Source organism: Fundulus heteroclitus, chromosome 6, assembly GCF_011125445.2.
Source record: "Fundulus heteroclitus isolate FHET01 chromosome 6, MU-UCD_Fhet_4.1, whole genome shotgun sequence".
NCBI classification, from domain to species: Eukaryota; Metazoa; Chordata; class Actinopteri; order Cyprinodontiformes; family Fundulidae; genus Fundulus; species Fundulus heteroclitus.
The window spans coordinates 27,035,411-27,060,777 of NC_046366.1; the positions used below are offsets into that span (position 1 = coordinate 27,035,411).

General features: G+C 39.0%; 1 protein-coding gene across 1 annotated transcript in view; it reads left to right on the top strand.

The window, feature by feature from the left end:
• LOC105932237 (collagen alpha-1(XI) chain) overlaps nt 1-25,367 on the top strand; it is a 118,578-nt gene that overhangs the window by 29,788 nt on the left and 63,423 nt on the right. Inside the window, exons 5-20 of the mRNA XM_036138458.1 lie at nt 4,244-4,372; nt 6,986-7,075; nt 7,310-7,408; nt 9,136-9,441; nt 11,223-11,288; nt 15,120-15,161; nt 15,540-15,602; nt 18,710-18,784; nt 19,219-19,302; nt 20,426-20,482; nt 21,944-21,997; nt 22,124-22,177; nt 23,073-23,126; nt 23,258-23,311; nt 23,935-23,988; nt 24,090-24,134. Coding sequence (XP_035994351.1) covers nt 4,244-4,372; nt 6,986-7,075; nt 7,310-7,408; nt 9,136-9,441; nt 11,223-11,288; nt 15,120-15,161; nt 15,540-15,602; nt 18,710-18,784; nt 19,219-19,302; nt 20,426-20,482; nt 21,944-21,997; nt 22,124-22,177; nt 23,073-23,126; nt 23,258-23,311; nt 23,935-23,988; nt 24,090-24,134 — 1,326 coding nt within the window. The remainder of the gene's footprint in view (nt 1-4,243; nt 4,373-6,985; nt 7,076-7,309; nt 7,409-9,135; nt 9,442-11,222; nt 11,289-15,119; nt 15,162-15,539; nt 15,603-18,709; nt 18,785-19,218; nt 19,303-20,425; nt 20,483-21,943; nt 21,998-22,123; nt 22,178-23,072; nt 23,127-23,257; nt 23,312-23,934; nt 23,989-24,089; nt 24,135-25,367) is intronic.

Genomic DNA, 25,367 nt, shown 5'->3' on the forward strand with positions numbered 1-25,367 from the left:
TTGTGAACAACCTCACAAATAAATCCCACTTCAGAAATAAAATAGTAATTAAGCATTAAGTCCCACAGTGTGAATTCAGCCTTTGACTCCGTAATAACCATCCATTTCCAAAGACACATTTTATGCTCAGCTGTGTTCTCAGAAAAAAAAAAAAAAAAAAGCTCTGCTTGTCGTCTGTTCACCGGTCACGATTAATGTATCTCCTGGGTCAGCTTTGTGAGTCAGCAAGGATACTCCTCACAGTAGACGCCCAACAGCCCAAAGCCCAGTGAGAATAAAGCTGTGTCTATCTGCTTCTATAAACTCTTTAGTTTATAATCAAATGTGCAAAAAAGAGCTTCAGGGAGAAACACGAGAGTGTTTGTTTATTGTGCTCTGTTTATTATCTGTTGTGCAAGAAGCAATTACTTTCTCTTTGAGCGAATTTTAAACAGATCCACCTTATTCATTAATTCACTCACTCCTTTTTGTCTGTTTATCCTTCAGACGACAGTTGACAACATCGAGACATGTTGTATTAGTGCAGAAACAAACATTAGCGGGTTTATTTTTGTGCATCCCTGACAGGATAATTTATCCCATTATGCCTGGAATAGTGCTGAGCAGACTGAGCACATCGCTGTAGATCATTCCTGGGATTCTGAGGAGAAACGTGAACAGATGCCAAAAAGATGTGCAGCCTGACCCAGACGTGAACGTAAACAAAAACGAACCGAGATATGCGCGAGGAAGACGCGGGGATGAAAGGAGAAGCCGAGGGAGGCATGGAATGAGGGTTTCATCAGGGAGGGCGGGGTTGACTGAATCACTGCGAGGAAACTGTCTTGTGCGTGTGGTCTCTTGATGAGATCTCTCTTGTCATTTTTGATTAGCATATTTTGTTGTTGTAAAGAACGGATGGTTGCTTCACACAGCAACCTGCGTCTTAAAAAGGGAAACGTGAGGAATAAGATGTTTCTACCGAGACATGCAGAGAGGAAAGCTCTCGGTGGAGGAAGCTCATGCCAGATTCAGTGTGTCTGTGTTTTATCGCTCCTGTCTTTTCCTGTCTTTGACGTTTGGAAAATTATGGAGAGAAAAAAAAGGTATACTATAGCAGCAACGCTGTTATTACTTCAACAAATGTTGTTTTTTAGTCATTGATTGTGTTACTTGAGGAGTTTTTTCAGGTGCAGCTCTTTCCGATCTTGTTGCTCTCCTCCCCACTGGAAAAACACTTTACTCCCAACTCCTTCAGTAACTTGAAAAAGCAGGTTTACCCCTCGCACATTTTTCATTCCGTTATATTTCAGCGACAGACTTCATTGTAATTTGTTGGGATATGATTGGATTTTCGGTGTTGCTCTATGAGTTAGATCTTTAAAAAAGGTACAATAAAGTTTGTTATGATGTGACTCAATTTTAAAATGCTCCACAAGAATAAATACTTTTTCAAAGTACTGTAACTGTGGAATTCATTAACAATTGTGCACCGCAGAAGCTGCTGCGTCGCGAAGTAACCTGAAGGACAGAAAAAGATAAAATAACACATCTGTTTACAACCGAAGAGGACTGATCCAAACCGACTACCCCTGCAAAAACCCAAAAGCTTAATGAACCTGTGTTTGGTTTATGGCTGCCTCAACACTGCTCAGATTTGCTGGTTACATATGATGGGAGTGCAGAGTGATGGTTATTTAATGTGTTCCAGAGATCTAAGCTTATACAGATGTTGCCTCCTGTAATTTAATGCACTCTGCATGTATGTGCTTCCTCTTAAAGGGGCCACCCTGATCGTGACCCCCCCCCCCTTCTTTTCCTGAGTAATTTTGCTCGGTTTTTCACTTAAGTGGAATTCAAAACATCTGAAAAAGGTAGATGGATATTAATAGCTTTCTCAACACTGGAGACAAAGCATGTCCCGATTTCCCTCATAATCCTCACAAACGGTATCATGGAAAATATGCCTTTCGAGCAGTTGGGAGAGAAGATTCAATTTCCTTTTCCATAGGCTCATGAAAAACAGACGGCTTCAGATAAGTACAGACTTTGGATATTTGTCTGCTGCGTATAGGGACTTGCCAACCTTAATGATGGAGTAGGGGTAAACTGTAGAATAGTTTTTCTTAAAAGCTTTCAGACTCCCCTACAGCCAAGAACCAATCTACAAAGCTTGATCTAATTAATACTCAAGAGACTACTGTCTTTAGTGTTCAACATCCGCCTTGTTTTTCTTTTTTTTTTGTCTCATTTTATTACCATCATGCTGGTGAAGACCTTGGGCAGTCAAGCCAAAGGGAACAGGAGCACACTTTATTGGCATTAAAGAATCCCTGTTATGCTTTCTGAGTTTTCCCTCTTCTCCTCAGTATTTTATAGCTTCCGATGCATGACAGTGTCGGTGGGGTTGCAAAGTTATAAAACCCATGTCAGAAGGAGTTAACATCAACAGCTGAATCACTGTTCCTGGATTTTCTGAAGCAGGGGGTCTGTACAGTATTTCCAGTTTTTCTTCTGTAGCTATAAACTACCTATATGCCCGTGGTACACATTTCAGTGACGACTCCCTAGTGGTTAATTCGGCATCGGTCAAAGAGGAAAAGAAAATAATAATTTTTTCACATCACAAGCACAAACTTCGACAAATTCTTTTGGAATGCCATGTGACAGACTGAGACAAAGAAACACACAATTGTGAAGTGAAAGACAAATAAAACAAAATAACATCCAGTGAAGCCAATTGCCTTTAGAAGTCTCCCAATCAATAGACATACACAGTATGTCAACACTCCAAACCAAGCAAAGCAGCTTTACAACTAAACTGGCAGCTCAGGCAAGGAGAGGAACTTTTTACTTTTCTGACCACCGACCCTTTTTGTGGCAGGAAAGTAACATTTCACATCGTGTATGCCTTTTTGGAGCAGGGGCACTTAAGCTGGTCAAAGTGGACAAGAAGATGGATGGGGCTAAATACAGACACATACAGAAACCTAAACCCTTTATAAGCTTCAAAAGTAATGCATTGAAGTTCACCTTCCTGGAGCATCTTGACCACTTTTACAACCTGAGCTTCAATGAATTTCTACAGATTGGGACTCAGAAACCTTTATAATCCAAAGAGACATTTTTGTTCTTGCTTCTCCTAAAAAAAAAAGGATAGCATTTCAAGCATCTTGAATATCACCGACTATATGAAATTAGCTTTTTATTTGTAGTTTAAGTGCCACAATCCCCCATTTTTTGGTTTAGAACAAATAAAATCATTATTGTTTTCCATAAATATAGAAAGTTGAGAACAATTAATTGAAAATTCTGCTCAAAAGCCTTTTTGAATGTATTACATTTGAAATCACTACACGGGCTTATATAAGATTTGTCTGGAGTTGTTGGGAACCACTCTGGAGGACCTAAAGTGCAACATGTGGCTTCAGAGCCCCAGGTTATACCAAAATGTGTTAAAGTGGTCCAGTGAAAGTCCAGAATTAAATCCACCTGAGAGTTGGTGGCAAAAGCAAAACACAACTTTTTACCAGTGCTCTCCTTGCAACATGACTAAACCTGAGCTATTTTGAAAAAGTAGAATGTGTTAATACAGCTTCAAGATGTGCAAATCCGACAGAGACATGCTCAAAAAGACTTGCATGTGCAGGTGCTCCTATAAAGTATCTACTCGGGTGGCCTGAATACAAATGCACATGAGGGGTTTGAGATTTTTATTAGTAAAAACATTTGTTGTTCTATCACATACAAATAAAAATACATTTAAACTTGTGGTGGTAACGCGACAAAATGTGCACAAGTCCAAGATCATTTCGCAAAGTACTGTACGGTGTAGGAGAATCAATGTGCATATGAAAATGCATTTAGTGGACATTTTTTTGTGTGATTTATCTCTAAATAAAAGATTAAAGGTCTATATAGGACTTTGAAATAAAGTTTTAAAAAAATGTTAGAACTGTGTGGGGAGTAGAAGACAACGTCATGCCGTTTTTTGTTTCTCATATAGCTGTTGTGTTGAAGCTCCAACCTCCATATTGGAGGCATTTGCTGAACCAAACCAAGCTGGGAAGTACACATTTCTTTGAAAAAGAAAATTAATAAATCACACCACAGACCATCTCACAGACGGTTGTCGGATAGTGGTTGTAAATGATCCAACAGACTCACTGTTGATCTTAAAAGCCAGTGACGATACATGTTAAGCTTGATGTGGGGTTTTTTTTCTCTCTCCACTTCCACTGACTCACCTCTCTTTTTTTTCCAGGGGGATATTCAGCAGCTTTTGATCGTGGGAGACCCCACGGCAGCCTACGACTACTGTGAACACTACAGCCCTGACTGTGAAACACCCAGCCACCATGACACCCCACAGGCCCAGGAACCAGAGGAAGAGGTCAGCATCCATTGTTTAGGTTTTTTTTCTATGGAGGAAAAAAACACATTAATGTTGTTTGGAAAGAGGAACTTTTAGGAAGGATAATCTTTAATTTTCTTACATGGACATGGCATAAACAGAACTGGTCAATGACATAATAAGCAGAATGCTTGGATTGCTGGAAATGCAATGTTTAAATAACATAAATTTAGACAGAAATGCATAAAGTTATATTAATTGCTGTTCTTTTCTGCACTTTTTCTGCATTTTTTGCAGATGATTTTAAAGGCAATAACTTAAACTTCTTGGCATTTCAATCACTTGCAAAATAAAAAATCACAAACATCTTTCCTCAAATTGTGCTATGTCAACTATCCTGCAGCTTTAGACCAAAAACAATGAGAGAGAGAGAGAGAGAGAAAGAAAGAAACGCTTGTATAAAACTGTCAATTCTGCCTCTTTCTCCAGTCTGTATTTTACTGGTGGAAAAACAATGAGATATCAAAATACATGGCTCGGTTTGAAATTAAACTTTTATTGGTACTGTCTCCAAAACATCACTCAGAGCCTCTTTAGCCAGATTTGTATAGCGTTTATTTTCATCTTAACTCTTTGTTCTATTTTACAGTTTTATCTTCTGGTTGATATTTTCCTTTAGTTTTGCACTAAATAACTGAACTCAATCTGGAAATTTGTCATTTTTTCCTCCCTTGAAGTCTTAGCCCACTTTGGAGTGGCCCCGAGATTTATATCGCTAACGAGTTCAGCAGGCTGTGCCCAGACTCACAGAGAAATTTAAGCTTTTCCTTCCCCGACTACTTCCAGTACCTGGAAAAGCAGAGTTTGGATCTTTGGTTCGAAATAAAAAAGGAGGAGAAGCCGGTTCTTTATTCAAAGCTATTGGCAGAACAGAGGGTACCAGCACTGGAAAATATTGCTTCATCATCAAGTTACTTTTCTGAGCCAACATAAGGGGGGGTTCAATTCCAAATAGACAGCAGGGAGCAGTTTGGCTTCAAGGACATTGTAAATCTGGTTTATTTATTATCGTATTCTGTACAGTTAAGACAGGAATGTTCGTCCCACATTCCAGCTCAGTGTGTTAAAACTTACTGAGTGTGAATAAGCAAAAAAAAAAAAAACAAAAAAAAAAAAAAACGCAACAATTGTTTTTGAAATGAAAAAAAAAAACTTGAGCAATTAAAAAAAGGTGTGAATGAAACTTTATTTCATGTTTCATCACATATCTGTAGCCGAGCTAAAGGAAGAAGAGAAAGTCAGAGCAACCTTTTTATGAGCAAACATATTTATTTATGTTTTTTTCATCAGCCCCATTGTAAAGCCCGTGAGCTGGGCCAAGTACTTCAACACCATAAATAAATACTCTTTGTTTCCCTCTGAGCCTGTCTGGATGTTAAGGCCAGGGCTTCTTTTATGTGACCTTTCCCCCTCCAGACCGCATAACTGAGGCCAGCATTTCACCAAGTGCTGGAGCTTGTTATTTTTATGAGCTTAGCAGCTGCCTAGAGACTAATATTTATCCCTTTGCTGATTGGGTATTGCATATCAGGGGCTGCTCTGTTGTTATAATCTAACTTACCTCTGTTTGGACAATGTGAGGACAACTAAATCTTTTTTTTTTTTTTTACAAAAGGACTGAAGAAGATGCCTTACATCATTATATGTAGGTCCTGTGTGCTTCTGGCAGAACTAGTTGGACTAGTGGGTGCTTCTAAAAAAAAAAAAAAAGACCTCAGATATCTTTATAACAACTTTATTCTGCCTTAAATTGCTGTAGTTTTGACTTAAAGACCACTTAAATCAGAGTACTGGAGCAAAGACACTGGCTACGCCATGCAGAAGTGTGCCGAGACAAAAGAAAATTTCTGGATTCTAGCCATGGGCGTTTCTATCAGAGACCTTAACGCTTGTGAATAGAAGAGATTCAACAACTGAAAATGCCATCAGGATGGGTCTTTTAAAAGAAGCTGGAAGTATAACAAGAATTCAGCCCCCTGAATTCAGAACTTCAACTTGGAAAGATTTAGATCTCTGAGCAGCTTTGAGTGTTTTGATCAGCAAAGGCCACATTGAGTTTTGTAAGGTAGAAGTTAAGATTAAACAGCAAGCCCTTTATGACCCTTTTTATATTTTTATTGCTCTAGCTTTTAAACTACAGGTTTTACCTCCTGCTCTCTATATTTTGTTGAATTAATACATCAATACATGTGGGATACAGGACAGCATGAACAACCATTAAATGCAGCTGCAGGTCTCTTTGGTGTAGAAAATTAAGCTACGGCAGCAGATAAATATTCACTGACTTTAAATTAGAGAGCTTTAACATCCTGTTTGAAGAGCATAAACAAATAAAAACATGGCCGCTAAAGATGTTTACTTGCATTCATTAACAGTTTCTCAAACATAAAGTTCAGAGAGACTGTGGAAATGGGAAGACATCAAAGAAAATTACAGTCTTGCATATGGAAAACGGCTCAGTTTTTCTGCACGGATGTGAGAAATGACCCCTTATTGTTTAACCACAGCGTGACGACAGACCATTAAATTTGTAATATGGTTCAAACATGAGGATTTACATAATGCATTGGCATCTGTTACTTCTTCTCACAGTACCCTGTCTATGAATATGGTGAATTCTATGACTACAGTGAAGGGGAAGTCGCCACTGATGCTCCCCCTACCCCCGGAGCAAAGGCTGAGGTAAATCTTGATCAACTCAGGCAGCCTGATCAGTGCTATGAAAAAATATCTACTTCTTAACATTTTTACTCAGTTAAGTTGTTTGTTGTGCTTCTTATGTCTTTTAACCTTATTGATTACATAAGTTTTTGTTTTAAAGGGTTGTTATTTCTTAGCAATACGTAAATAGGATCCCAAAAACTGTTTTCCTCACCTCTGACTTTACTTTTTTAACTCTTTCTACCTGAATTTTAGACAGTTGCTGGTGGAGACTACTACACTGGCGAGTACGACTACACCTTAGTGGATGGGAGTCAGCCTGAACCTCCGACTGAGTCTTCCAGACAAGGCGAGGTAAACGCTGTTACTTTCTTTTTGTTCAATGGGATTTAAAATTGTCCGTTTACTGAACACAACATTATTCCTAAATTTGGGATTGGGACCGCATTAAGGGTCATGCAATATCAAGAGGAAGGTTTGCTCAGATTATTTCCAGAAATTAAATTAAATTTAAGTGATTGCTGATGGCAACATTTCTGTTATATTGACCTTGATTTGTTTATTCTAATATTCTTATCACAGGTGTTTTTAAACTAAACTTAACAAGTATTTGACAGTTAACAAATAGGTATATACTGGCTACTGGTTAAAAGATTTAGTTAGTGCATGTTAGCCTTAAAGGAGACCCCTACACTTTCACCATGGTTAAAACAAAGATACATTTGGCAGCTTGGAAATTTTCTTGGTTGTGAAAACACAGACGGTCATGGTGTAGAACCAAGCGGAGGGGCACCCTTCACTCTTTTCTAAAATGCTGGTTCAAAACTGTTGATGAATTGATAAGCTACGAGTGGGATGTCTGCTCAGCAGCCAGCTGGGGGGTCTATGGCATATGTATAGACTATAGAGCAAAAAGACCTTAATATGTGCAATAGGAGCATTTACAAAAAAAAAATATAAAGAAAGTTTTACTAGTTGTTTCAAAATGCTGCTTAAACTGTGCAACACAATAACTAGAAATATTCATTATAGATCACAGGCCAAAATCATTAAGCTGAACATACTTGTAAGTCACAACAGTGAAATAAAAGCCATGCAAAATTTTAAAATAAAGCAGTCAGATTTTTGTAGAAAAGGGATCTGTAAATCATCTAAAATAATCTAAAATATACAATGCTCCATGTTTGCCTTATCAAAGTATTGCAAAATGCTTTAGAAAAATGTCTTTGTCTAAAATGAGAAACAAGAACAGGTTATGGATTCTTCTTTTTTTTCTTTTTTTAAAGTGCTGGCTATATATTTTCAGTTTAATCACTGGGTGTACCCTTGTCGGTTGTTTGAGTCAAAGTCTCTGCATGTTCGTGGCTCTATTTACTATGAAAGGAAAATGAAAGGAAATAAAGATAATGAACTAAATGCAAATACGTTGAGTTGAACTCAAAATTTTCCATTTGAAGAAGATTTTACCCTTTTTCTTTTTAAATCTCATTCAAAACAATTGTTTTAAAAATCTTTATGCTGAAAATTGTGGACACAGGCTGCAAAAAATAATCCTGAAGGCCGCACTTGGCCTATGGGCTGCACTTTGGTAAACCTTGGTATAGATGATGTACTTTTCAATTTAAATAAAAGTAATAAGATCATGCTACCTATTTCTGTTTAAAATGATAATGTTAATGTCACAAAACCATGTTTTTTTTTTTACCTCATTGTGATCAAATGTTGGGAATGTAATACTGGCCCATGACTGGTCACCAGTCTCTTTTACGTTGTGGGTGGGAACTGCACAGTTTGTCAACCAATCGTCTGAACCATGTTTGTTACTGTGACTATAGAAGGGCATCTACTCTTTTTTACTAAACATAATCACACACCTTTGTCTGGGTGGTCACACACGATTTGTTATTAATCTAAGCCGAAACTTTAGAAATCTCTTATTGTTGCCGTTGAGTAAATTTGTTCAAAAGCTGTCATGAATAAAAGAATGAAGGGATTCAGTAAATCTGCTAAAAATGTTAAGTTTCGCACTAACTAATCCCCCATGTCTGTCTCCCTCTCTCGAACGCTTGGAATGATCCCAGACTTACGATGCAGAAATAGTGGACGATTACGTCACCGGTATGGAGGAGGTGGGAGTGGACCCCACCGCTCCTGTGGAGGCTGCTGCTCCTGTGGATCAACCTGGGAAGGAGTATCCTGAAACTGACGTGAAAGAGTTTAAGGAATACGACATGAAGGAATACGACACCAAAGAGTTTCTGGAGAAACCCTACAACTATGACAATTACGGAGATTACGGCGACTACGGTCCCACCCAAGCAAAGCCGACCCCTGAGGTTTATGAGGATGAGTTCGGTCCCGCTGTCCCAGCAGAGAGAGACATCGGTGTAAGTGGTTACGCTTAGGAACATGATTGAATGTGGGAAATGCCAGAAATGTTTGTCCGTAGAGATGAACTGATCGGAGTTGCGTGGCTGATTTCCGATCCCCTGTTTTTGTAAAGCTGACCTAACACTTACTCTGTACGACTCCAGCTTTTCTCTAAGTTAGAAAAAAGTGAAGAAAACAGCAAAAACCATAAAGCAAAGCAACATCTGACTGTACTACAATACATTTGTAGACAGCAAGGTTGAGTAATCTAGAATTAAAGCATCCATCAGAGCAGGGTCAGACACACATACGGTATGTCTGTTTATGTGTTCACTTGTTACTTTAAAGGTTTGACTAAAATGTTAAACAATAGGAACTGCATTTATGCAACAAAAGACTATTTAAAAATCAGGCTTTAGAGTTGATGGAGGCTGTAGCGCTGTAGTGGGCGCCCCGTATGCAGAGACTACAGAGACAATCATCGGGGGTTAATTACTGACAGTGAGACCTTTCCTGCATGTCTTCGCTTCTTCTCTCTCTGCCACAGTGTCACACATAATGTCACAAACTCAACAAGAAAAATGAGGCTTGAATATGTAAACCAAATAGTTGAAAGGAGTTGGACTCTCCATAACTTCTGCTAAAAGTCTGGCCCTCTCTCTCTCTCTCGCAGCCTGAATGAACCGCAGTCGTGCCTCAACATGTCATGGAGAATGCCATTTCATTTCATATCTCTGTGCTTCCGCTGAATTTATTCACCTCGCTGATGCTGAAATCCTGAACTTTTCTTCCAGCAGTATCACCATCCACAGAGAGCTTAGTGCGAGCTTAGTGTGGTGTGTTCAAAGACTGGAAAAAGATGGGGCATTTAAACTAAAATGCGGCCAATTCTTTCCCCCCCAACCAATGTTCAATGCATCTCTATTAGCTTTAGGGTGGTTAAGGTGTCGTTTCTGTTATCTGCCACCTTTTAATGATTTTAGCCTCAGGCATTCTATGTTCAGAAGCCAGAAACCAAGACATACACAAGCCAAGCTAGTAAAAACACACACCTTGTCTCCTTCAGATAAACAGCTGTCAGCGTTTAGCGTGCCCTTTGTAAGCTTTCCACCCGAGAGGCCTCTGCTGTATATCAGAGACAACCCTTTTCCTGGATCTTTCACTGGTAATCTGTTAAGGTTCATCTAAAGGAAACATTCTTGCCCATTTTTTTTTTTTTTTTTTTTCTCTCCATTAAAGCCATATTGGAATTCAGAAAAAAGTTGCTGAGCTTGTGTCTATTCTTTCTTTGACCAAAGATCCAGATTTAAACTCTCTCAGCTCTGGACTAATCCAAACTCCTTTGTTAGTCGCATGTACTCTCTGCGTTCCTTATTATGATTTGGTTTCCTCTTTAGGCTAAACTGTAACCGTTTAGTGTGGTTTGGACTCAGAACTGTGGTCACTTTGTGAATTCCTTTCATCTGAAGTCATTGCATGGTTAGTGTCAGGTAATAACCCCTTTATTAGTGCACAGTTTTAGTCTTTATTTTCCATTTTGGCACTGTTATACACTTCTTTTGCAAATACAGAATATATAGAAGGCCTTACACAGAAATGTATTTAATCTCATAACGATAGGTTCTTCCAAAATGAATGAACATTAACTTTTAATTTTTTAAATAGTGAGACAGAAATACCTGTTGTATTCTTCTCACCCCATTAAGAACACTACAGCAGCCAGCGGGTCTTTCCTGTCAACTTTTGGTGGTGTTGTTAAGGTTTTAAGTGGCTCACGTTATCTCTTTTATATCTTCAGGTGAGTGGGGGTTATAATCACTTGGGACAAAAAGGAGAGAAGGGTGAACCTGCAGTCATTGAGCCTGTAAGTATCACTCTAATATGTCCTTACTCTTTTTTTTTTCAAATGTGTGGCATCTATGAAAAGAAATAGAAGCCTCAAATGATCTGTGTCCATAATTACTCCACTCGACTATTTTAGACTATGTGAAACAAGATGGAAATCTCCATAAAATAAGCTTATGCTCATTAGCCTACAGCTGACTGCCTTACCTGCATGAGATTTGATGCATGTCTCAGAATAAAGTCATTACATTTAGTTCAACCAAGGTCATATTTGGAAAAACTTAACCGGAAATGTTCTAAATTTGTACAACCCTTCCAAGCCACCTTTGGTCAGCATTACTCAAACAGCAGCTAAAACACTGGCGAGTATGCCAAAACCTGGATATGATTGGGCAAATAAAGGCAACTGGGAATTTATTTTAAACATAAAATATTTTTGAATGCGTTATTAATAAGCTGTAGCAAACCTGAAATCAAGCGGGTGAATGACAGCTCTATAGGTTTTTTTGTGTAGGAGCAAAAATGGCCGCTCTCACAAAACATGTAAAGCCAGGACTTTGACCTTTTCTGGCTTGATTTGTAAAATCTATGTCAGCATGAATGAGACAAAGAGGGGTCGAAGATGAATGGCCACTGTGAGCTGGCAGGCGAGGTACCGACAGTGTTGCAAAGGTCAGCCTGTTTTACATTTTGCTAGTTTTGCAGCTCAGAGCTGATCAGTGAGATCAGACATTAAAAAGAAAGTGGTACAATGTATCCTTTTATGCTGCTCAGCCCTGGCTTTCAAAACGCATTGGACTGGTCGCTCTGAAGTACTTCAAGACAATCTTGAACTTGAGCCATGTGAGCTAGCTGTGGAGAAAGCGTCTGTTTTTTTAGTATTACAAATTGTTGGTGGGTTCTTTGACTTGTGTCACATGTTGCTGATAGAGCCCACCCTTTAGAGGTGGACATGTCCAATATAGTGAGTTAGACTCCGTGCCTCTTGTGGTTCCACAATACCAATTTTATTTATTCAAGCCCAGATTTGCACGGGACATGGCTTTCTTGATTAAGGATTAACTGACAACCAGAGACAGTTTAAATGTCTTATGGCAGCGATTATATATAGACCTCTTGGATTTATTCTGATTTTATAGTCGTAGAATTATAAAAAAAATAATTTGCAGTTAGTGAGAGCTTCTCCCCTTTTCCCCCAAGACAGATTTAACTTTGAGTATCCAGTAATTCAGTATTGCCGTGTGTTTTTGACGAAAAGAAAGCCACATCTTATCTGCACTGATGAGATGTTTAAAAGAGATGTTGTCTTTGTGGCTAGTTGACAGAATGATTTTGTCTAAGACGTTTAAGAGCTTAAACTACAAGTCATGGACTGGATTCGATGATGGCTTTATGCAGCATGTTCAAGATTAAATATGTTTCCATGTGGAATGCATGCCTGTTGTTGCTCTCTTTATTTTCGGTTGTCATCTGAGCTGAGCATTATCATCGATGAAATACTGACAACAATAGAGGGTTTGTTATAAAGGATAAGCAACACGGCACACTGAAAAAGCTGCAACCAGCTGGCCGAGTGAGGATATACAGAATGCCGTGTGCTTGGAGATAGATTCTGGGCTTAGAGGTGACCAGCAGGAAACACTTACGTACACCACTGCTCATTTGGGCTCATCAGCATCTCAGAATCTGACTGAATGTTGGCTACAGGGATACCGTTTATACAGATGTGTTTGTATATGTGTATGTATGTGTAAAGGCTGGTTCACACGGCAGGATTTTTAGCCCGATTTTCACCCCAACCCTTACCCCTTCCGAGAGGTGCCGATTATTGGCGGATCTCTATGATAATCTTGAGACATATTCCAGTTCCTTGTGTGATGTATTAATAGTGACCGGGTCCGCTCGGTGGAACGTCGGGACCGCTTTTTTTTATTGTGTTGGGTATATATTCTGACAGTTGTATATCATGAAGAAAATGTCTCTATGCGTTAATTTTGATACTTTGTTGGAATGTCTGGAAGAAGCTATTCATTCAGCCGTTCATTCATTCAGCGTCCTTTTGGACTAGCGGTTAAAATCCTTTAGTAGAGCAGAAAAAATGTGGTCCTGCTGTGAAATCTATATCCTGACGCTGCGGTGCGTGTCTGAGCTAAACCCAGAAGCAGTAATGTGGTGTGGACAGCTGCCAGGCATAGACAGCAGTTGGTTTGCATGGTGACTAAATGCAGGCTGGTGGACAGATAATGCTGACCAAAGGCCTCCCTTGCCTTCTCAGTGAAACAAACCACAGCTACTATCCAGGAAATACAATTTAGACAATTTTGAGTATCCACATATATCACAGCTTAATATGATTTTGTAACATTAATTGAATTGATGACTATGCTTTTTCTACTTTGTTTAACAATATCTAGCCTGAAACAACATTAGTAATGTTAAAAATGTGAAATCCTATTTTTTTTTCTCCAAAAGATGAACACTTCACCAAATTATATAGCATTAGGTAAATGTAAATTTTCTATATTCAATGCTCAGCTAGTCTTGCCCAATTAAATACTGAAGGGGAAAGCAATGCCATATCAGAAAATTACTTCTCTTAGCGTGGGAGTGCACTCCTACGCTAAATACATACATTTCTGGTGTTGTATTTGTTTATTTATATATTTATTTATTACTTTTGCGAAATATTATTTCTAGATTTTCTAACGTCACGTCATATGTGTGTGAGACAAGTTGTTGTTGAAATAATAGCATGGTTAAGGAATTGAATTTTGTATCATTTCGGAATAGTGATTAGCATGATGAGCAAAGTAAGCATTACTAAAAAGAGAATCTAGACCCTTACCTCAACTCAGATTTTTCAAATGGATGGCAGGATTTCCGGATCCAGCATGTCTCACACCACATGCAAAGGATTAACCAGAGCAGCTGTGCCTTCCTCTTATCTGCAGAAGTCTCCATCTCTGTTTAAAACCACCCACCTGAATGAAAAGCTGAAGTACCTCCATGGCAAAAACAAACAAACTTTTAAACAGCTTTTTACTCATTTTGAGCTTTATATGACTTCATTTTTAAACAAACTATTGATAGTGAAACTAAGGAAGTCAAAATCTTACCTCAGCAACAAATTCCACACTAAGTAACTCAAGCTGTTTGCTTTTAGGTATGGTGCATTCACTGACCTGAATATGGAGTTTAACACATTTGCCAGGCATTGGTCAGGCCTGGTCGGGTCTACATTTTGTTGCAGATTCCAGTCGTCATATTAAATCTGTAAAAACGTTACAATTTTTACAATCAGGCTTTGAATGTAGGATGAAAAACTGAAATTTAATTGTGTTGATTCTCACGCCTGGCATTCTAATCATTTATCAAAAGAGAGATGCGGAAAGATTCAAGTTACATGGTCAGCTCAATGATATATAAAACTATGAAAGTTATCCTTTTTGCAAATACCTTGTTAATTCAGTTAACTTCTATGTGAGACTAACATTTCATTTTCAAAGCTCTTGATTAAGCAGATTTTTTAATCTAAATCCCTATAATAAGATTTAACAGCAACATAAAAATCCCCCAGAAGGGATTTTAGAAAGTAGTTTACAATAAAAAGTACATTGGTTACGATGGCAGCTGTACCAATGATGGCATCCCAAATTGTTCAAATACATAAATCTGATAGGTTCATTGTTGTTATGGTCCCGAGTCTTTAGCAAGTAAACTCTTTAACCTTAAGCCCAAAGAAGCCAAATGTGCCTGTTTCTCCCCCTGCTCTTAATTGTGTCTTGATTTACAGACTGCCATTAATGCTACTGTAAACCCCCCTCTTTTTTTTTCCTTCTTCCTTTTGCAGGGGATGCTTTTAGAAGGACCCCAAGGAGGCCCTGGCCCAGCAGTGAGTATCAGGTTCTCCCTAAAACTCCTGTCTGCCTTTCACAGATGGAGAACAGCTAAAGAGGGAAAAAAGTTTTTATGGAAAGAACGTCAGCACGGCTTGTCAGTGGAGCTTGAGTCGAGACAAACTGTCAAAATATCTGTGCATGGAAGTGTGTATGTCTGTGACTGTGTGTGCATGTTGGGGAAATATGGGGGGATGGGGGGTATTGGGGGGGGGCTTACTTTATTTTGAGGTTTATTCTTTGAAAATGATGGCTTTTCCTCTGTCTCTGTTGGCCTCCGCATGTGCCGCTCTGGATAGGCTGACTGTGGTGGAAATGCTGGTTAGCAGTGGTTTTGGGGGTAAAATGCTAAACGTATTCCTGTCTGATTTCAGGGTGTCCCTGGCAACCCAGGATCACAAGGACCCCCAGGTACTCCAGGAGATCCTGGTGAGAGGGTGAGTGGATCCAATTTGCAGCTTACTCCAGTCGAGTTAGAGACGCTCTGGTTACCTTTTCATTTTTCTTTGGGATGATGAAAAAGGAAATGTTTCTTTTTGAAATAAGAATGAAAACACATTGTAGGCGATCGGTTCAGTTTCCAAATTGGCTTTGGTTGTGAGTGGAAAGATGTGAAAGCAAACCTTTAACCATTTGCGGAAACTTCACACTAGACTTCTAGCAATGTGGAGTTTGTGTGTCTCCATTTTTCTGACAGACTCTAGAAGCTTGAACTCCAAATGAAATCCAAAATTGACTTTTGTCTTGAAGGATTTTAAGTAACAGTCCAGTCCTTTCAGTCCGTGGCTCAGATGAGAAACTTCTGATGTTGTCTGTGGTTTGGGATTGGCTTAACACAAGCAATATGACACTTCCGCCCAATGTCCTGCTACAGTCATTGTTTCGCGAATCTTGTGTAACCCCAAAGGGGGGTTTTACTAGGTTGTCCCTGTTGCTTGTGCATCTCTTCCTACCGTACTTTTTCCTTCCACTAAACTTTCCATCAAAATGTTTAGATGGAGCCTTCCGTGGACTGCCAGCTTCTTAAGTAATATGTTTTTGGTGGTTTTCCATACTTGTAAAGGGTGTCAACAATGGTTAAATCTGCAGTCTTAAGGCTAAAGCATGTTGGTTTCACTTAGAATTATTATTTTAAGGTTTCCCCCTTTTGAATGGAAATCCTGAATTAAATTAACTTTTCAGTTATGAGCTAATGCATTGTGACTCGGCCTTTTAAATAAAATTCTGATTAAGCCACTTCCATGACTTGGAGAAAATAATGCATTCAGTGTGTTTTAAGAGAGGTTGGAGCAGGAAAATTAGATGCCTTCAAACTGACATTAAGTACAAAGTAAAATAAAACAGATTTTTTTTGCTTAGCAGCGGGATTACTAAGAAGTTCAAATTTCCTACAAAAAGTGTCACATATCTGGTTGACTTGACAGAATAAATCCTTGCTTACCTCAAAATTGCCAGTTAAAATCTTTTCCCTCTCTGAAAGTCAGCTTGCAGAACAAACAGCCCATTTGTTTGTGTATTCAACAGTTTTCACCAATACAAACGCTTTATTGTCTCATTGAGTCAGTGATTTAAAAAAAAACACGTTTTGTTAATCCAACAAGCCTGTCCTCCCTCCTCTTTCCTCCCATGAGAAAAAAAAATTCACCGAGGACTGACAGGGACATTAGACCTACAGTACTCGCTGCGGTTTTCCGTTACGCAGTTTCCGCCTCCCGCCTTTGCTCCCCTAAGCACTCAAAAACCCTTCTCTCCCAGCCGTTATTAACGCTAGATGCCACGATGCTCATTATCACAACTATGGATGGGAAAGATTCTCTGCCACAGGGAAAAAAAAGCGGATGGAAACACATGGCATTAATCAGAGCGAGGATGAGATTGCAGCATGTGATGAGACTGCTAAGTAGGTCCTCGTTTCCCTTCAAAGCAGCAGGCACTGCCCTAAGCCTTTAATTAATTTCTGATGTTTGGGTATTTGTTTGTTTAAAGTCTTGTAATTTGAAGGTGATAATGCAGTATGCGCACACACCTTTTTTTGTTTTAGCAATAGTTTTCCTTTTTTTACGCTTTCCTCAAAAACTTTCAACAACTAATGGATCGATAGCCATGTCATTCGTCACAGACATTCTGGGAGTGCCTCAAGTAGCTAACCTCAGACATTGTGTTACTTTTAAAATAATATGGCAACCACTGACTTTATATGTAAGACAGCTGTGGTTTGGTGATGTCACCCGTTGGTTTGAAGAGGAGGGTTTTGAAACTCCGAGCTTGGCGTTTGAGTGCCATCTTGGGTCGCGCTCTGGGGTTCTTGCAGCCTTAAGTGATGGATGGAGCTAACTCAGGCACCCTGTGATATGATGTGTTAATGCACAGGATAAAATCAGCTGTCACACAAGAGAAAATGTAGTTTATTTGTTTTTTGTTTTTTTTTACATCAATCTATCAAGGGACTGTTATCACAGCTGGAAACGTTTCAGTTTCATCTTACTTTTGGAGTCAGTGTTAAGTGACCTTCATACAATAAGTCTGTCAGCTGCTGCCAGCGTAATCCCTCCATTGTTACCCAGTATTTCAATTTAAGTAGACATGTTGTTTTTCTGCATTTATAGCGATTTATGAAGGGGACTTCCTTTGTTATGCTAAATAAAAATGTATTATTTGTCTTTGCCTTTAATAGAGTTCTTTGTTATATTCCTCTTTGTTGGATTGCATAACTGTCTGATTAGAATAAATATGTATGATACTAGAAAGAAGCAAACTGTCTTAGAAGTTTATGAGAAGAAGAGGACGGCCTCAGAAGAAGGAAATAAGACCAGAGTGGATTTGGGAGATTTTTTTCACGCGATACACCTCAGGAGCGGAAGAGTGGGTAAGACGGTTTTGCTAATGTGGAGTTATTCAAAAAGGGCGTTTTTTTTTCTCCTACATTTCCGGAAAAATCATCCACTATACCATTAAGTAGTCTTTTGCGATCTTAAAGGTAGAGTGGACAGCTTTTCCAGAAATGCCCAAGTCACTTTTTGAATAACTACGCATCTGCAACACCACCTTACCCATTCTTCCTCCCCTCAGGGGGATCGCGTGAAAAAATCTCCCAACTGGTCTTATATCCTTCTACTGAGGCCTTTCTCTTCTTCTCATAAACTTTTTAAGACAGTTTGTTTCTTGCAACTCTCAGCCATTTTCAAAGTATACGGTGAGGGCGACGAACGGCTGAAACTGAAGCTAGCTGGGGAAAAAAAAAAAAAACATTAAAGGTGCACATGTGAAGACAGCATGAGAAAACTAATAAGAAAGGAGCACGCGCATAGCCGTTAGGTGAGCATGTGAGAATGATTGGTTGATGATCCCCCCGCCTGGAACTTGATGCCGGAAGAAGATTGTCCACTATACCTTTAATACTGCAATATTAAATGCCATGACATTTAATATTGGTAACTAAGGTTTCATCTTCTGCTCCAGTCACACTGAGAAGTCCCCTGAGAAGTTCTAGCTTTGCATTCTTAGACGTAACCTTTTTTTTCTCTCTTTCTACTTCACCCCGCAGGGTCCACCAGGCCGCCCTGGTATTCCAGGTTCAGATGGGGTCCCTGGGCCTCCAGGTACCATTCTGATGTTACCAGTAAGTCCCGCTGCTTTCCTGGGTACCTATTTAGCTTTCTGTCTCGTTCTCTCTCACAGATTGCATAACGTTATTCGCAGTCACTTGGCCGTGAACTCACTTCGGTGGGTGAATTGACCAAGTTGCACCGACAGTAGGCCAGGGATTTACAACCTTATTTTCTTTGGGTAACAAATCACTTGCCTTGTAAATGTCAGCCAGTTCAATGGAGTGGAACCAGTGACGGAGGCTTTGAAATGCTCAGCCAGTGACACATGTTTGTGTGAGCGGGTATTTGTGGTGGTAAAGTGTGGAGTTAACAGGTTTAGTAGAACGGAGCAAAACGGTGAAAATACACTCTGGGGGTGACTGCTAGATTTGTCATTCTGTATAAACAAAGAGAGGTCAATTCTGTTTTATATTGTGTTTTTCTTTTTACCTTTTGTGGCCTACAGTTCCGTGCAGGCGGTGAATCACATAAGGGACCTGTGATAACAGCCCAAGAAGCCCAGGCTCAGGCTATCCTATCTCAGGCTAGAGTGAGTATCAGTAAAAACATTTCTTCCTGAAAGCCTGTTTTTCTGTGATTTAACTTGTACAAGTAAAATTAAGCACCAAATTTAGGTCTTACTTTACTTTAATATGTAAAATACATAAACCAGCAAGTACATAAGTGAAAATAAAGGAGAAATCCTATTGCATAAGTGCTGATCAGCATATACACCAAGCTTTGGATCCATGTCAGGTTGAGTAGTGTCCAAAGCCGCAACAGATATTCACACCCACTCTGGGTCTCTGACAACCAGAACACTGTCGAAAATAGGTTAAACTTCGCTGCTTTCATCTAGGTGTGATTTATTGTCATGCACATTGAGTTGATTAAGCCTCACACAAACGACGAATATTTAAACATTTAGAAATCTGCTGAGCTCAGTGACTGCCACAACTGGCGAGTTCGTGGTTAGAAGGCATTTGTCACCATTCAGTTCTGAAAGGTGACAAATGGCAACAATTTGTTTTAGCTAGGGGGGAAAAAATCAAAAATAAAGTTCTGTACTGAAATGTTCAGTTCAGTTATGCATAAATTAGAACACCATAGAGTACGAATGGGTTTCTTTCTTAGAGAACTTTGCCATCGTGTGATCAGACTACAAATAAACGTTTCTGGCTCTTTCACATTGTGGTCAGCAATGAGCAGAAAAAAACCCTGAAGTGGTAAACTGTGAACACGACATGAATACTGGCCTCAGAGAGGCTGAAACTATTATCTCTGCGTCTGTGTATGTCTCTGTGTAGTAAGGCCTAAACCAAGGCTTTACAAGATAAGAGTAGCATGATTTTACATGAATGAAGCACTGTCAGCAGTTTGTGCACGTTTTTGTGTAAGAACTTTCTCCAAGTTTAGTTCACCCAGATTACAACTAGTAATTCATTTTCACAGGTCACCCCAAAGTCAGGTGACTGTTGGAATATGAAGTATTAATCATGAATAAAAGCCTGAATCATGTTAAAGATTGTTGTTATAATTATCGTTCACGTAAATCGTTAAGGTCAGACTTGGACAAAATCAATTCCAATCATAACTGTGCTAATTAGAACACATGTGAAATACTACTTATGGCTCAGTTAGCAACTGATCATTTACTTCTGATTTGTCCTTAGCTAACAATGAGAGGCCCCCCAGGGCCGGTTGGGATGGCAGGAAGGTCTGGACTTTTGGTGAGTAACTTCATACATCTACGTGCAAATACAAAAGCCACTTACCATCAATGAGTTCAACATATGATAAAAACAGTGTGCTTCTTGTTGTAAATTCTTTAGAGATATCAAAAGATCAAGAAACAGCCTGTATAAATAAAGGTAAAAACGAATGTATATGTATAAGTAAAGAAAATTATGTACCTAATCCCGAATACTGAAATACTACCTGAAATTTAACTGGCTGCGTGATGTACCAAGAAGTACCAATCATAATTTTGTGCCCCATTTTTACTCTCCAGTTTTTATAAAACAGCTCTCTTTAAAAGCTATAATAGAGAGTCATTTAAAAATATTATGGAACATACATGTTTCTTGCCTTCCCTCCCTAATTGTAAATATGCAGTCCAATTCTTTATATTAGGACCAGAGGTGGCATCATGCTGCTGTGTCAGTGCGGTTGTGTAAAACATAGCCTTACTATCATAATAAAAAAAAAGACGTAACGATTGCATAGGTGACATTTTAAAATGTCTTTAACCCCTCTGATTTCCAAAAGGCTGTTAACATTTTCAAATCTAGGATGTCCCATGACAAAAAGAGCTTGAAAGCTCAATTAAGCCTTCCTGTTTTTTGCTTAAAGTCTTGTTCTCTCTTTGTGTCCCTCAAAGCCTCAATGAGTCGCAAAATGTTCTCAGTATATCTTAGAAAATGGAAAATTCATTTTGAATTGCTTATACGTTTCTGTGGCTACTCTCACTTCCTTTTAAACACCTCATTCATACTGACAGAACTGACGGCACACTGAAGATTCTCTGTGTCAGTGCAACCCAGTAACTTGTGCGGTGCAGTCAGTGTTTGGGGGAAAAAACTTGTCACCAGTGTACGTATCTGTAGTACGTAGCTGGTGACAAGAGACAATACATCTCATCAACAACACAATACACACGGGGCGATTTAAACCTACTCAAAACAAACAACATGCTCCAATTTTCAGTGATTAACAAACAAATTAAGACACATTACTACAGAATTCCTTTTCTTTTCACAACAGATTTTCACAGTATTATCAGATCAAATCAGGCACAGTGTCTCTCGTTTGTCATCGAACGAACCCGTTTGGTCACGTCTTTCTCAGACAGCACAAGAATGTTACCGCAGTCCTTTCATTCTTGTAGACCAGAGAGAGTTTGTGCACATGGAAATGTGATTAAGGGATGGGGTGGGGGTTTGTCACTGGTGTGCAAGAATCAAAAATGCTACGATGATGACATTTTTTGGTGAAAGCCATCCTCAAAGTATGACTTCAGGCATTTTTTTGTCATCGTTGCTCTGAATATATAATCTGTATATGCACTGCCCTATATATATATATATATATATATATATATATATATATATATATATATATATATATATATATTCACTTATTTTATTTTATTTATATTATATATCTTTTACTTTTTGTCCACTGCATCATAGGGACCCCCCGGAGCTCCTGGACTCAAAGGTGACAGTGGTGACTCAGGGCCACAGGTGAGAGGAGCAATATTTTTTTTTATTAATATGTTTTTAATGTTTAAATCAAATCTATTTAATTGCTGTTTGTCTTTCTCTACAAAAAAAGGTAAAAAAATAAATAATGTTTATGTATCTTTATAGGGACCAAGAGGTCTTCAAGGTCCAACTGGTCCCCCAGGGAAAGTAGGAAAAAGGGTAAGAGTGATTTAAAGGTAGAATTCGTTCTGTAATCTCCTCCAAGGCGGTGCTGTAATGCTGCTGCTGGTGATGGACATAAGCTCTACAGAAAGACATATATCCACTTTTCGCTTTTAATGGTATTTATTACTTTCTTCAGATTCACACTTTTAAATGCACTTTAAACTATGGCTTTAAACCATTTTGGGGAAAGTACAGATGATGAAGTTTATTCTTAAGTTAGTTTTATTTAGTAGTTGTTTGAAGAAAAAGATGCCGATAACATCTAAAGCTGTTATGGCTTTGGACGCTTCTGGTAAGTTATTTTATAAAATTAGGTGAAATCTGTGGACGTTCTTTAAGAGAGCGACCCAAACCGTTCTTCTTCCTTGTGTGACATCATGGAAAAATCAAAAAGATCAGGCACTATATCAGGAAGATAATTAGTTACGCAGAGAGAATGAAGTATTTTCTCCAGAAGCAACAGAGAAAATAATCTGATTACAGTTTAAAATGCGTCTAGGGAAATAAGAAAAGATACATTTTTAGAGACATGTTCTGTGGTTTGGCAATTCTACCAAACACAAATCAAATGTGTCCAAACTTTAAATAAAAACTTTTGTAATCCTAAAAGAACAGGAACATGACAAGTTATTTTATTATTTGATATAAAAAATGATGAATATTCGTTCATATTCAGTGTACGTGAATATCTCTTTCAATCTGTAGGCGCTATAGAACATATCTGCAAGCTTTGGAAGTGCCTGAACAGAAGGGCAACTCGTTTCAAGCATCGCCCTGTTTCAGATAATTCATCTGCGTTCACTGATTGCCCCTGTGTGTTTAAATGCTTGAAGTCATGTTTATTTAACTGTAAACCAGTTACAGGAAATTATCTGTGCACGTCTTCCAGGGTCGCAACGGAGCTGACGGTGCGAGAGGAATGCCAGGAGAGTCAGGTGGCAAGGTGATGTGCAGTTTTCCTAAAGTCGAGCATAAATAAAAATAATAATAATTAAAGTAACTAACCTCCCGATTATGATTGCTAGGCTCACTGTTTTAAGATGCCTCCTTTTTGTTTTGCTTCATTTACTCCAGGGTGACAGAGGTTTCGATGGCCTCCCTGGTCTTCCAGGAGAGAAAGGACACAGGGTAAGCCTGAAGAAATAAGACTTAGGGTTTGGCAAATGTTTAAAATCAACATCAATCGAGATTAATGCACGAAACAAGGCTGATTGGTATCCAGTGGCAACTGATTCAATAGCACAGTATGACGTGATCTCTCAGCCGCTGTAACTCCTTGGACCATTCGACCCACTTATGAGAGCTGGGCCGGGCTTCAGATCCACCTAAGCAGTGTTTAACCAGGCCAGGAGGCGAACGACGCACGCCGACTTTAATCTCAGTCCAATTCGGACCAACGTGGAGAAACCAAAGATCACAGAGGCTTATTTTTAGGCTGGATTTTTAGACCTCGTCCTATACCAGATAATTACAGAGGTGGGCCAGTCCTTATAGAGCACTATGAATAGTAAAACCGTATATTGTGGGTCCGTGCCCATTGTGGTGACTATGCCAACTTTAGATTAAAGGCGGTTCCTGCTTGTTTTCGTTGCATCTTTTACACCCTCAATTTTCCAAATTTCTGACCCATGTCATTTTTTTTTTACTTTAAGCTACAGTCTTTATTTCTCAGCCGCAGGAGTCACGCATGAAGAGTATCTTGTGATTGCAGCGCTCGTAATCTTTGTTGATGTTTTTCTTATGTGATCCAGGGAGAACAGGGATCCACAGGCCCTCCAGGGCCACCAGGAGAGGATGGGCCAAGAGTGAGTTGCGAAACCTTTACCATCTGTCTTGTATCACTCTCAAATGTCCATTAAATGATCGTAATTCTTGTACATCTAAATAATTGCATGTTTAATCCCAGGGTGAAGACGGCCAGGTTGGACAGAGAGGAGTGGCTGGAGAAGGTGTAAGTAGATGAAATGTTAAACAGCTGTTTGTAAAAGCGTTCATATCCCTTTAACCTTTTCGCATTTCATTATGCTGCATCACAACAAACTTTGGTGCGTTGTATTGTGATTTTATGCGGCGGAACAAGGGTTATCAGTGATAATTATTTAACAGATAATGCGTGTGGTATTCCTCTGTATTCAGTCCACCTGGGTCAATAATTTATAGAATTATCTTTGCTGTAGTTCCAGTTCCAGGTTTTTCAAGATATTATTTCTCTTCCAGCTTTGCACAGATAGGAGCTCATATTTATCCCTTTCCGTCTTTGTAGAATAGCTCAAACTGGGTCAGATAGGATGGAGAGAACTTGTGAACATCAATTTTCAAGTCTTGCCACATATTACCGGTTAAATTTAGGTCTGGACTTTGACACACTAATATGCTTTGATCCAAGCCATTCTATTGTAGGTCAGCTTGTACGCGTTTAGTGTCGCCCATCTGGATGTTGAACCTTCACCCCAGTTTCTCTTCTGCAAAAGCAAACAGGTTTCTTCCAGGGTTGTCTTGTATTTTGCTCCATCCATCTTCCCATCAGCTCTGAACAGCTTTCCAGTTTCTGCTGGGGGAAAAATAAAAAGGCACAACACAATGCCTTCACTGCCATGAATCACAATGTAGATTCTGTGTTCAGAGTAATTTAGGTCATAAAGTCCTGTTTCGGGTTTCAGCCGACCAGGTCATCTTGTTTCTCTTGTTTGCTGAGTCCCCTACATGGATTGTGGCAAACTTCTTGCGGCTCTCTTTCTGCAGTGGCTTTCATCCCACTATTTCCATTTTGGACTTACTTAACTAGGCGATTTCTGAGGGCAACTTGCTGCAATTAATTCCATGTAAGGGCATCAGAGCAAAAGGGGCTGAATATGTATGAGTAATAATTATGACAAAATTGTCAGATATTAAATCGTGAAAACCGCGCTTCTGTTTCCTTCCACTTCAAATTATCCACTTCATTGTGTCGATCCCTTCCATGAAATCCTAATTAGTCCACATCAGGGGTGTAACACCCCTGCTCTCTTTTGCAGTTTAGGTCATTTGCATTTATTTCATAATGTGCGATACGTATGGTTATGCATGTTTACAGTTTCTAGCATTTTTGCCATATATTTCTATTTATAAACATTTTTCCTTTCTGTTTTTTTGGGCTTAGTTTTGTTGCAATTCTGCTAATTTTACTTAAAAACAATGCTGCTTT